We start from the raw sequence: 13,796 nt of genomic DNA on the forward strand, positions 1-13,796 counted from the left end.
GTGTCAGTGACAGGTGATATAACCCCAATAGTGTCAGTGACAGGTCATATAATCCCACTAGTGTCAGTGACAGGTGATATAACCCCAATAGTGTCAGTGACAGGTGATATAATCCCACTAGTGTCAGTGACAGGTGATATAACCCCACTAGTGTCAGTGACAGGTGATATAATCCCACTAGTGTCAGTGACAGGTGATATAGCCCCACTAGTGTCAGTGACAGGTGATATAATCCCACTAGTGTCAGTGACAGGTGATATAACCCCACTAGTGTCAGTGACAGGTGATATAACCCCACTAGTGTCAGTGACAGGTGATATAACCCCAATAGTGTCAGTGACAGGTCATATAATCCCACTAGTGTCAGTGACAGGTGATATAACCCCAATAGTGTCAGTGACAGGTCATATAATCCCACTAGTGTCAGTGACAGGTGATATAACCCCACTAGTGTCAGTGACAGGTGATATAACCCCACTAGTGTCAGTGACAGGTCATATAATCCCACTAGTGTCAGTGACAGGTGATATAACCCCACTAGTGTCAGTGACAGGTCGTATAATCCCACTAGTGTCACAAACAGTTAATATAACGCCACTAGTTTCACAAACAGGTGATATGACGCCGATACGATACACTTTATTGATCCCGTGGGAAATTATGGTATCACAGCAGCACAACTTAAATCATAAAAATCATAAAGGAATTCCATAGTTGACATGACAGTTTGTTGACAGAAGAACATTATACATTAGAATAGGACATACACAACGAGTGAACTGAAATGTAGAGAAATAAGTAGACATTCACCTTGGAGGTTTAACCCTAATGTTATTGTTGTACATTCCCATGGCAGTTGGCACAAACGATTTCCTATATTTTTCCTTCTTACACCTCAGAAGTATTAGCCGGTTGCTGAAGGTGCTCTTCTGTCTCATGAATAGCTCATATAATGGATGTGCATTATTGTTCATAATTGCCATACACTTTCTCAGAGTTCTTTTCTCCACTACCTCCCCAAAAGAGTCCAGATTGTAGCCCCCAGCAGAACTTGCCTTCTTAATAATCTTATTCAGCTTATTAGCATCAGAGGCCCGCACACTACTACCCCAGCACGTGATTGCAAAAAAGATGGCACTTGCCACCACAGATTGGTAGAACATTTCTAACATTTTGCTACACACATTAAAAGACCTCAGTTTCCTTAGGAAATACAATCTGCTCATCCCCTTCTTGTAGACAAACTCTGAGTGGCATCTCCAGTCCAGTTTGCTATCCAAATGGACCCCCAAATATTTGTAACTCTCCACCTGCTCTACCTCCTGACCAGCAATAGTGATCGGTAAGCATTCCATCTTTATCCTGCTATAGTTGGCCACCAACTCCTTAGTTTTCTTAACATTTAGTTGTAGATAGTTACCATTGCACCAATCCACTAGTGTCACAAACAGGTAATATAACACCACTAGTGTCACAAACAGGTAATATAACACCACTAGTGTCACAGACAGGTAATATAACACCACTAGTGTCACAGACAGGTAATATAACGCCACTAGTGTCACAGACAGGTAATATAACGCCAATAGTGTCACAAACAGGTAATATAACCCCACTAGTGTCACAGACAGGTAATATAACGCCACTAGTGTCACAGACAGGTAATATAACGCCACTAGTGTCACAAACAGGTAATATAACGCCACTAGTGTCACAAACAGGTAATATAACGCCAATAGTGTCACAAACAGGTAATATAACCCCACTAGTGTCACAGACAGGTAATATAACACCACTACTGTCACAGACAGGTAATATAACACCACTAGTGTCACAGACAGGTAATATAACACCACTAGTGTCACAGACAGGTAATATAACGCCACTAGTGTCACAGACAGGTAATATAACGCCAATAGTGTCACAAACAGGTAATATAACGCCAATAGTGTCACAAACAGGTAATATAACCCCACTAGTGTCACAAACAGGTGATATAACCCCACTAGTGTCACAAACAGGTAATATAACACCACTAGTGTCACAGACAGGTAATATAACGCCAATAGTGTCACAAACAGGTAATATAACGCCACTAGTGTCACAAACAGGTAATATAACGCCACTAGTGTCACAAACAGGTAATATAACGCCAATAGTGTCACAAACAGGTAATATAACCCCACTAGTGTCACAAACAGGTAATATAACGCCAATAGTGTCACAGACAGGTAATATAACGCCACTAGTGTCACAGACAGGTAATATAACGCCACTAGTGTCACAGACAGGTAATATAACGCCACTAGTGTCACAAACAGGTAATATAACGCCAATAGTGTCACAGACAGGTAATATAACGCCAATAGTGTCACAGACAGGTAATATAACGCCAATAGTGTCACAGACAGGTAATATAACGCCACTAGTGTCACAGACAGGTAATATAACGCCAATAGTGTCACAAACAGGTAATATAACGCCACTAGTGTCACAGACAGGTAATATAACGCCACTAGTGTCAGTGACAGGTGATATAACCCCACTAGTGTCAGGGACAGGTGATATAACCCCACTAGTGTCAGTGACAGGTGATATAACCCCACTAGTGTCAGTGACAGGTGATATAATCCCACTAGTGTCAGTGACAGGTGATATAACCCCACTAGTGTCAGTGACAGGTGATATAACCCCACTAGTGTCAGTGACAGGTGATATAACCCCACTAGTGTCAGGGACAGGTGATATAACCCCACTAGTGTCAGGGACAGGTGATATAACCCCACTAGTGTCAGTGACAGGTGATATAACCCCACTAGTGTCAGTGACAGGTGATATAATCCCACTAGTGTCACAGACAGGTGATATAACCCCACTAGTGTCAGTGACAGCTGATATAACCCCACTAGTGTCAGTGACAGCTGATATAACCCCACTAGTGTCAGTGACAGGTGATATAACCCCACTAGTGTCAGTGACAGGTGATATAATCCCACTAGTGTCACAGACAGGTGATATAACCCCACTAGTGTCAGTGACAGCTGATATAACCCCACTAGTGTCAGTGACAGGTGATATAACCCCACTAGTGTCAGTGACAGGTGATATAACCCCACTAGTGTCACAGACAGGTGATATAACCCCACTAGTGTCAGTGACAGGTGATATAACCCCACTAGTGTCAGTGACAGGTGATATAACCCCACTAGTGTCAGTGACAGGTGATATAACCCCACTAGTGTCAGTGACAGGTGATATAACCCCACTAGTGTCAGGGACAGGTGATATAACCCCACTAGTGTCAGGGACAGGTGATATAACCCCACTAGTGTCACAGACAGGTGATATAACCCCACTAGTGTCAGTGACAGGTGATATAACCCCACTAGTGTCAGGGACAGGTGATATAACCCCACTAGTGTCAGGGACAGGTGATATAACCCCACTAGTGTCAGTGACAGGTGATATAACCCCACTAGTGTCAGTGACAGGTGATATAACCCCACTAGTGTCAGTGACAGGTGATTTAATCCCACTAGTGTCACAGACAGGTGATATAACCCCACTAGTGTCACAGACAGGTGATATAACCCCACTAGTGTCAGTGACAGGTGATATAACCCCACTAGTGTCAGTGACAGGTGATATAACCCCACTAGTGTCAGTGACAGGTGATATAATCCCACTAGTGTCAGTGACAGGTGATATAACCCCACTAGTGTCAGTGACAGGTGATATAATCCCACTAGTGTCACAGACAGGTGATATAACCCCACTAGTGTCACAGACAGGTGATATAACCCCACTAGTGTCAGTGACAGGTGATATAACCCCACTAGTGTCACAGACAGGTGATATAACCCCACTAGTGTCACAGACAGGTGATATAACCCCACTAGTGTCACAGACAGGTGATATAACCCCACTAGTGTCAGTGACAGGTGATATAACCCCACTAGTGTCACAGACAGGTGATATAACCCCACTAGTGTCACAGACAGGTGATATAACCCCACTAGTGTCAGTGACAGGTGATATAACGCCACTAGTGTCAGTGACAGGTGATATAATCCCACTAGTGTCAGTGACAGGTGATATAATCCCACTAGTGTCAGTGACAGGTGATATAACCCCACTAGTGTCAGTGACAGGTGATATAATCCCACTAGTGTCAGTGACAGGTGATATAACCCCACTAGTGTCAGTGACAGGTGATATAACCCCACTATTGTCAGTGACAGGTGATATAATCCCACTAGTGTCAGTGACAGGTGATATAATCCCACTAGTGTCAGTGACAGGTGATATAATCCCACTAGTGTCAGTGACAGGTGATATAACCCCACTAGTGTCAGTGACAGGTGATATAACCCCACTAGTGTCAGTGACAGGTGATATAACCCCACTAGTGTCAGTGACAGGTGATATAACCCCACTAGTGTCAGTGACAGGTGATATAATCCCACTAGTGTCAGTGACAGGTGATATAACCCCACTAGTGTCAGTGACAGGTGATATAATCCCACTAGTGTCAGTGACAGGTGATATAACCCCACTAGTGTCAGTGACAGGTGATATAATCCCACTAGTGTCAGTGACAGGTGATATAACCCCACTAGTGTCACAGACAGGTGATATAACCCCACTAGTGTCAGTGACAGGTGATATAACCCCACTAGTGTCACAGACAGGTGATATAACCCCACTAGTGTCACAGACAGGTGATATAACCCCACTAGTGTCAGTGACAGGTGATATAACGCCACTAGTGTCAGTGACAGGTGATATAATCCCACTAGTGTCAGTGACAGGTGATATAATCCCACTAGTGTCAGTGACAGGTGATATAACCCCACTAGTGTCAGTGACAGGTGATATAATCCCACTAGTGTCAGTGACAGGTGATATAACCCCACTAGTGTCAGTGACAGGTGATATAACCCCACTATTGTCAGTGACAGGTGATATAATCCCACTAGTGTCAGTGACAGGTGATATAATCCCACTAGTGTCAGTGACAGGTGATATAACCCCACTAGTGTCAGTGACAGGTGATATAACCCCACTAGTGTCAGTGACAGGTGATATAACCCCACTAGTGTCAGTGACAGGTGATATAATCCCACTAGTGTCAGTGACAGGTGATATAACCCCACTAGTGTCAGTGACAGGTGATATAATCCCACTAGTGTCAGTGACAGGTGATATAACCCCACTAGTGTCAGTGACAGGTGATATAACCCCACTAGTGTCAGTGACAGGTGATATAACTCCACTAGTGTCAGTGACAGGTGATATAACCCCACTATTGTCAGTGACAGGTGATATAACCCCACTATTGTCAGTGACAGGTGATATAATCCCACTAGTGTCAGTGACAGGTGATATAATCCCACTAGTGTCAGTGACAGGTGATATAATCCCACTAGTGTCAGTGACAGGTGATATAATCCCACTAGTGTCAGTGACAGGTGATATAATCCCACTAGTGTCAGTGACAGGTGATATAACCCCACTATTGTCAGTGACAGGTGATATAATCCCACTAGTGTCAGTGACAGGTGATATAATCCCACTAGTGTCAGTGACAGGTGATATAACCCCACTAGTGTCAGTGACAGGTGATATAACCCCACTAGTGTCAGTGACAGGTGATATAACCCCACTAGTGTCAGTGACAGGTGATATAATCCCACTAGTGTCAGTGACAGGTGATATAATCCCACTAGGAGCGAGGTCACTAGTGGACAATCATAGACAGGAGACTTCTGTACCTGTAGGATCCAGTGGAAAGTTTCGCCCACCAGTGGAAATCCCATGGAGCCCCGGGGCATGGGCAGCTTGCAGGACTTGTCCCGAGTGGCCGCCCAGCGCCACTGCCACAGCTGCTGGGACACGGCGAGGAGAAGAGCCACGGACACCAGGCAGGCGGCCAGCGCGGCCAGACACCAGACCACCATCATCAGCCGGACCGGGGGTCAGCAGCCGCCGGACCTGGGGAGGGAGACAGCGTCACTCATAGCCGGGGACGGAGCGCAGAGCCGGGGAGAACGGAGGGCGGACTACGGGGTGCACCGACTACTGAGCGGACTGACTACTGAGGGCAGCGCTGTGTGCAGGAGCTTATATACCGGAGGAGGCGGGGAGACAGGAGCGGCTGCACCAAGGACTACTCCTCCTGTATATACTGCTGCACCTCAGGCTGCTCCTCCTGTATATACTGCTGTACCTCAGGCTGCTCCTCCTGTATATACTGCTGTACCTCAGGCTGCTCCTCCTGTATATACTGCTGCACCAAGGACTACTCCTCCTGTATATACTGCTGCTCCTAATGCTGCTCCTCCTGTATATACTGCTGTACCTCAGGCTGCTCCTCCTGTATATACTGCTGCTCCTAATGCTGCTCCTCCTGTATATACTGCTGTACCTCAGGCTGCTCCTCCTGTATATACTGCTACACCTCAGGCTGCTCCTCCTGTATATACTGCTGTACCTCAGGCTGCTCCTCCTGTATATACTGCTACACCTCAGGCTGCTCCTCCTGTATATACTGCTGCACCTCAGGCTGCTCCTCCTGTATATACTGCTGTACCTCAGGCTGCTCCTCCTGTATATACTGCTGTACCTCAGGCTGCTCCTCCTGTATATACTGCTGTACCTCAGGCTGCTCCTCCTGTATATACTGCTGCACCAAGGACTACTCCTCCTGTATATACTGCTGCTCCTAATGCTGCTCCTCCTGTATATACTGCTGCACCTCAGGCTACTCCTCCTGTATATACTGCTGCACCTCAGGCTGCTCCTCCTGTATATACTGCTGCACCTCAGGCTGCTCCTCCTGTATATACTGCTGCACCTCAGGCTGCTCCTCCTGTATATACTGCTGCACCTCAGGCTGCTCCTCCTGTATATACTGCTGCACCTCAGGCTGCTCCTCCTGTATATACTGCTGCACCTCAGGCTGCTCCTCCTGTATATACTGCTGCACCTCAGGCTGCTCCTCCTGTATATACTGCTGTACCTCAGGCTGCTCCTCCTGTATATACTGCTGCACCTCAGGCTGCTCCTCCTGTATATACTGCTGCACCTCAGGCTGCTCCTCCTGTATATACTGCTGCACCTCAGGCTGCTCCTCCAGTATATACTGCTGCACCTCAGGCTGCTCCTCCTGTATATACTGCTGCACCTCAGGCTGCTCCTCCTGTATATACTGCTGTACCTCAGGCTGCTCCTCCTGTATATACTGCTGTACCTCAGGCTGCTCCTCCTGTATATACTGCTGTACCTCAGGCTGCTCCTCCTGTATATACTGCTGCACCTCAGGCTGCTCCTCCTGTATATACTGCTGCACCTCAGGCTGCTCCTCCTGTATATACTGCTGTACCTCAGGCTGCTCCTCCTGTATATACTGCTGCACCTCAGGCTGCTCCTCCTGTATATACTGCTGCACCTCAGGCTGCTCCTCCTGTATATACTGCTGCACCTCAGGCTGCTCCTCCTGTATATACTGCTGTACCTCAGGCTGCTCCTCCTGTATATACTGCTGCACCTCAGGCTGCTCCTCCTGTATATACTGCTGCACCTCAGGCTGCTCCTCCTGTATATACTGCTGTACCTCAGGCTGCTCCTCCTGTATATACTGCTGTACCTCAGGCTGCTCCTCCTGTATATACTGCTGCTCCTAATGCTGCTCCTCCTGTATATACTGCTGCACCTCAGGCTGCTCCTCCTGTATATACTGCTGCACCTCAGGCTGCTCCTCCTGTATATACTGCTGCACCTCAGGCTGCTCCTCCTGTATATACTGCTGTACCTCAGGCTGCTCCTCCTGTATATACTGCTGTACCTCAGTCTGCTCCTCCTGTATATACTGCTGTACCTCAGGCTGCTCCTCCTGTATATACTGCTGCACCTCAGGCTGCTCCTCCTGTATATACTGCTGCACCTCAGGCTGCTCCTCCTGTATATACTGCTGCACCTAATGCTGCTCCTCCTGTATATACTGCTGCACCTAATGCTGCTCCTCCTGTATATACTGCTGCACCTAATGCTGCTCCTCCTGTACTCACTGCTGTACCTAATGCTGCTCCTCCTGTATATACTGCTGCACCTCAGGCTGCTCCTCCTGTATATACTGCTGCACCTAATGCTGCTCCTCCTGTATATACTGCTGCACCTCAGGCTGCTCCTCCTGTATATACTGCTGTACCTCAGGCTGCTCCTCCTGTATATACTGCTGTACCTAATGCTGCTCCTCCTGTATATACTGCTGTACCAAGGACTACTCCTCCTGTATATACTGCTGCACCTAATGCTGCTCCTCCTGTATATACTGCTGCACCTAATGCTGCTCCTCCTGTACTCACTGCTGCACCTAATGCTGCTCCTCCTGTACTCACTGCTGTACCTAATGCTGCTCCTCCTGTATATACTGCTGCACCTCAGGCTGCTCCTCCTGTATATACTGCTGCACCTAATGCTGCTCCTCCTGTATATACTGCTGCACCTCAGGCTGCTCCTCCTGTATATACTGCTGCACCTCAGGCTGCTCCTCCTGTATATACTGCTGCTCCTCCTGTATATACTGCTGTACCTCAGGCTGCTCCTCCTGTATATACTGCTGTACCTCAGGCTGCTCCTCCTGTATATACTGCTGCACCTCAGGCTGCTCCTCCTGTATATACTGCTGCACCTCAGGCTGCTCCTCCTGTATATACTGCTGCACCTCAGGCTGCTCCTCCTGTATATACTGCTGTACCTCAGGCTGCTCCTCCTGTATATACTGCTGCACCTCAGGCTGCTCCTCCTGTATATACTGCTGCTCCTCCTGTATATACTGCTGTACCTCAGGCTGCTCCTCCTGTATATACTGCTGCACCTCAGGCTGCTCCTCCTGTACTCACTGCTGCACCTCAGGCTGCTCCTCCTGTACTCACTGCTGCACCTCAGGCTGCTCCTCCTGTACTCACTGCTGCACCTCAGGCTGCTCCTCCTGTATATACTGCTGCACCTCAGGCTGCTCCTCCTGTATATACTGCTGCACCTCAGGCTGCTCCTCCTGTATATACTGCTGCTCCTCCTGTATATACTGCTGTACCTCAGGCTGCTCCTCCTGTATATACTGCTGTACCTCAGGCTGCTCCTCCTGTACTCACTGCTGTACCTCAGGCTGCTCCTCCTGTACTCACTGCTGTACCTCAGGCTGCTCCTCCTGTACTCACTGCTGCACCTAATGCTGCTCCTCCTGTATATACTGCTGTACCTCAGGCTGCTCCTCCTGTATATACTGCTGTACCTCAGGCTGCTCCTCCTGTACTCACTGCTGCTCCTAATGCTGCTCCTCCTGTACTCACTGCTGCTCCTAATGCTGCTCCTCCTGTACTCACTGCTGCACCTAATGCTGCTCCTCCTGTACTCACTGCTGCACCTAATGCTGCTCCTCCTGTACTCACTGCTGTACCTAATGCTGCTCCTCCTGTACTCACTGCTGTACCTAATGCTGCTCCTCCTGTACTCACTGCTGTACCTAATGCTGCTCCTGCTGTACTCACTGCTGCACCTAATTCTGCTCCTCCTGTACTCACTGCTGTACCTAATGCTGCTCCTCCTGTACTCACTGCTGCACCTCAGGCTGCTCCTCCTGTACTCACTGCTGCACCTAATGCTGCTCCTCCTGTACTCACTGCTGTACCTAATGCTGCTCCTCCTGTACTCACTGCTGTACCTAATGCTGCTCCTCCTGTACTCACTGCTGCACCTCAGGCTGCTCCTCCTGTACTCACTGCTGTACCTAATGCTGCTCCTCCTGTACTCACTGCTGCTCCTAATGCTGCTCCTCCTGTACTCACTGCTGTACCTAATGCTGCTCCTCCTGTACTCACTGCTGTACCTAAGGCTGCTCCTCCTGTACTCACTGCTGTACCTAATGCTGCTCCTCCTGTACTCACTGCTGCACCTAATGCTGCTCCTCCTGTACTCACTGCTGCACCTAATGCTGCTCCTCCTGTACTCACTGCTGTACCTAATGCTGCTCCTCCTGTACTCACTGCTGCACCTAATGCTGCTCCTCCTGTACTCACTGCTGCACCTAATGCTGCTCCTCCTGTACTCACTGCTGCACCTAATACTGCTCCTCCTGTACTCACTGCTGCACCTCAGGCTGCTCCTCCTGTACTCACTGCTGCACCTAATGCTGCTCCTCCTGTACTCACTGCTGCTCCTAATGCTGCTCCTCCTGTACTCACTGCTGTACCTAATGCTGCTCCTCCTGTACTCACTGCTGTACCTAATGCTGCTCCTCCTGTACTCACTGCTGCACCTCAGGCTGCTCCTCCTGTACTCACTGCTGCACCTAATGCTGCTCCTCCTGTACTCACTGCTGTACCTAATGCTGCTCCTCCTGTACTCACTGCTGTACCTAATGCTGCTCCTCCTGTACTCACTGCTGCACCTAATGCTGCTCCTCCTGTACTCACTGCTGTACCTAATGCTGCTCCTCCTGTACTCACTGCTGCACCTAATGCTGCTCCTCCTGTACTCACTGCTGTACCTAATGCTGCTCCTCCTGTACTCACTGCTGCACCTAATGCTGCTCCTCCTGTACTCACTGCTGTACCTAATGCTGCTCCTCCTGTATATACTGCTGTACCTAATGCTGCTCCTCCTGTACTCACTGCTGTACCTAATGCTGCTCCTCCTGTACTCACTGCTGTACCTAATGCTGCTCCTCCTGTACTCACTGCTGCACCTAATGCTGCTCCTCCTGTACTCACTGCTGCACCTAATGCTGCTCCTCCTGTACTCACTGCTGCACCTAATGCTGCTCCTCCTGTACTCACTGCTGTACCTAATGCTGCTCCTCCTGTACTCACTGCTGTACCTAATGCTGCTCCTCCTGTACTCACTGCTGTACCTAATGCTGCTCCTCCTGTACTCACTGCTGCACCTAATGCTGCTCCTCCTGTACTCACTGCTGCACCTAATGCTGCTCCTCCTGTACTCACTGCTGTACCTAATGCTGCTCCTCCTGTACTCACTGCTGCACCTAATGCTGCTCCTCCTGTACTCACTGCTGTACCTAATGCTGCTCCTCCTGTACTCACTGCTGTACCTAATGCTGCTCCTCCTGTACTCACTGCTGCACCTAATGCTGCTCCTCCTGTACTCACTGCTGTACCTAATGCTGCTCCTCCTGTACTCACTGCTGTACCTAATGCTGCTCCTCCTGTACTCACTGCTGTACCTAATGCTGCTCCTCCTGTACTCACTGCTGTACCTAATGCTGCTCCTCCTGTACTCACTGCTGTACCTAATGCTGCTCCTCCTGTACTCACTGCTGCACCTAATGCTGCTCCTCCTGTACTCACTGCTGTACCTAATGCTGCTCCTCCTGTACTCACTGCTGTACCTAATGCTGCTCCTCCTGTACTCACTGCTGTACCTAATGCTGCTCCTCCTGTACTCACTGCTGCTCCTAATGCTGCTCCTCCTGTACTCACTGCTGTACCTAATGCTGCTCCTCCTGTACTCACTGCTGTACCTAATGCTGCTCCTCCTGTACTCACTGCTGTACCTAATGCTGCTCCTCCTGTACTCACTGCTGTACCTAATGCTGCTCCTCCTGTACTCACTGCTGCACCTAATGCTGCTCCTCCTGTACTCACTGCTGCACCTAATGCTGCTCCTCCTGTACTCACTGCTGCACCTAATGCTGCTCCTCCTGTACTCACTGCTGTACCTAATGCTGCTCCTCCTGTACTCACTGCTGTACCTAATGCTGCTCCTCCTGTACTCACTGCTGCACCTAATGCTGCTCCTCCTGTACTCACTGCTGTACCTAATGCTGCTCCTCCTGTACTCACTGCTGTACCTAATGCTGCTCCTCCTGTACTCACTGCTGTACCTAATGCTGCTCCTCCTGTACTCACTGCTGTACCTAATGCTGCTCCTCCTGTACTCACTGCTGTACCTAATACTGCTCCTCCTGTACTCACTGCTGCACCTAATGCTGCTCCTCCTGTACTCACTGCTGCACCTAATGCTGCTCCTCCTGTACTCACTGCTGCACCTAATGCTGCTCCTCCTGTACTCACTGCTGTACCTAATGCTGCTCCTCCTGTACTCACTGCTGTACCTAATGCTGCTCCTCCTGTACTCACTGCTGCACCTAATGCTGCTCCTCCTGTACTCACTGCTGTACCTAATGCTGCTCCTCCTGTACTCACTGCTGTACCTAATGCTGCTCCTCCTGTACTCACTGCTGTACCTAATGCTGCTCCTCCTGTACTCACTGCTGTACCTAATGCTGCTCCTCCTGTACTCACTGCTGCACCTAATGCTGCTCCTCCTGTACTCACTGCTGCACCTAATGCTGCTCCTCCTGTACTCACTGCTGTACCTAATGCTGCTCCTCCTGTACTCACTGCTGTATCTAATGCTGCTCCTCCTGTACTCACTGCTGCACCTAATGCTGCTCCTCCTGTACTCACTGCTGCACCTAATGCTGCTCCTCCTGTACTCACTGCTGTACCTAATGCTGCTCCTCCTGTACTCACTGCTGTACCTAATGCTGCTCCTCCTGTACTCACTGCTGTACCTAATGCTGCTCCTCCTGTACTCACTGCTGTATCTAATGCTGCTCCTCCTGTACTCTCTGCTGCACCTAATGCTGCTCCTCCTGTACTCACTGCTGTACCTAATGCTGCTCCTCCTGTACTCACTGCTGTATCTAATGCTGCTCCTCCTGTACTCACTGCTGCACCTAATGCTGCTCCTCATGTACTCACTGCTGTACCTAATGCTGCTCCTCCTGTACTCACTGCTGCTCCTAATGCTGCTCCTCCTGTACTCACTGCTGCACCTAATGCTGCTCCTCCTGTACTCACTGCTGCACCTAATGCTGCTCCTCCTGTATATACTGCTGTACCTAATGCTGCTCCTCCTGTACTCACTGCTGCACCTAATGCTGCTCCTCCTGTACTCACTGCTGTACCTAATGCTGCTCCTCCTGTACTCACTGCTGTACCTAATGCTGCTCCTCCTGTACTCACTGCTGTACCTAATGCTGCTCCTCCTGTACTCACTGCTGTACCTAATGCTGCTCCTCCTGTACTCACTGCTGCACCTAATGCTGCTCCTCCTGTATATACTGCTGTACCTAATGCTGCTCCTCCTGTACTCACTGCTGTACCTAATGCTGCTCCTCCTGTACTCACTGCTGCACCTAATGCTTCTCCTCCTGTACTCACTGCTGTATCTAATGCTGCTCCTCCTGTACTCACTGCTGTACCTAATGCTGCTCCTCCTGTACTCACTGGTGTACCTAATGCTGCTCCTCCTGTACTCACTGCTGCTCCTAATGCTGCTCCTCCTGTACTCACTGCTGCACCTAATGCTGCTCCTCCTGTACTCACTGCTGCTCCTAATACTGCTCCTCCTGTACTCACTGCTGCACCTAATGCTGCTCCTCCTGTACTCACTGCTGTACCTCAGGCTGCTCCTCCTGTACTCACTGCTGCTCCTAATGCTGCTCCTCCTGTACTCACTGCTGTACCTAATGCTGCTCCTCCTGTACTCACTGCTGCACCTAATGCTGCTCCTCCTGTACTCACTGCTGCACCTAATGCTGCTCCTCCTGTACTCACTGCTGTACCTAATGCTGCTCCTCCTGTATATACTGCTGTACCTAATGCTGCTCCTCCTGTACTCACTGCTGTACCTAATGCTGCTCCTCCTGTACTCACTGCTGTACCTAATGCTGCTCCTCCTGTACTCACTGCTGTACCTAATGCTGCTCC

General features: G+C 49.3%; 1 protein-coding gene across 1 annotated transcript in view; it reads right to left on the reverse strand.

Moving 5' to 3' along the window:
* Positions 1 to 13,796, reverse strand: part of CYP26B1 (cytochrome P450 family 26 subfamily B member 1) — a 148,003-nt gene that overhangs the window by 46,872 nt on the left and 87,335 nt on the right. Inside the window, exon 2 of the mRNA XM_069745122.1 lies at positions 5,775 to 5,994. Coding sequence (XP_069601223.1) covers positions 5,775 to 5,963 — 189 coding nt within the window. The 5' untranslated portion in view covers positions 5,964 to 5,994. The remainder of the gene's footprint in view (positions 1 to 5,774; positions 5,995 to 13,796) is intronic.

This window comes from Ranitomeya imitator, chromosome 1, assembly GCF_032444005.1.
Source record: "Ranitomeya imitator isolate aRanImi1 chromosome 1, aRanImi1.pri, whole genome shotgun sequence".
In the NCBI taxonomy this organism is placed as follows: Eukaryota; Metazoa; Chordata; class Amphibia; order Anura; family Dendrobatidae; genus Ranitomeya; species Ranitomeya imitator.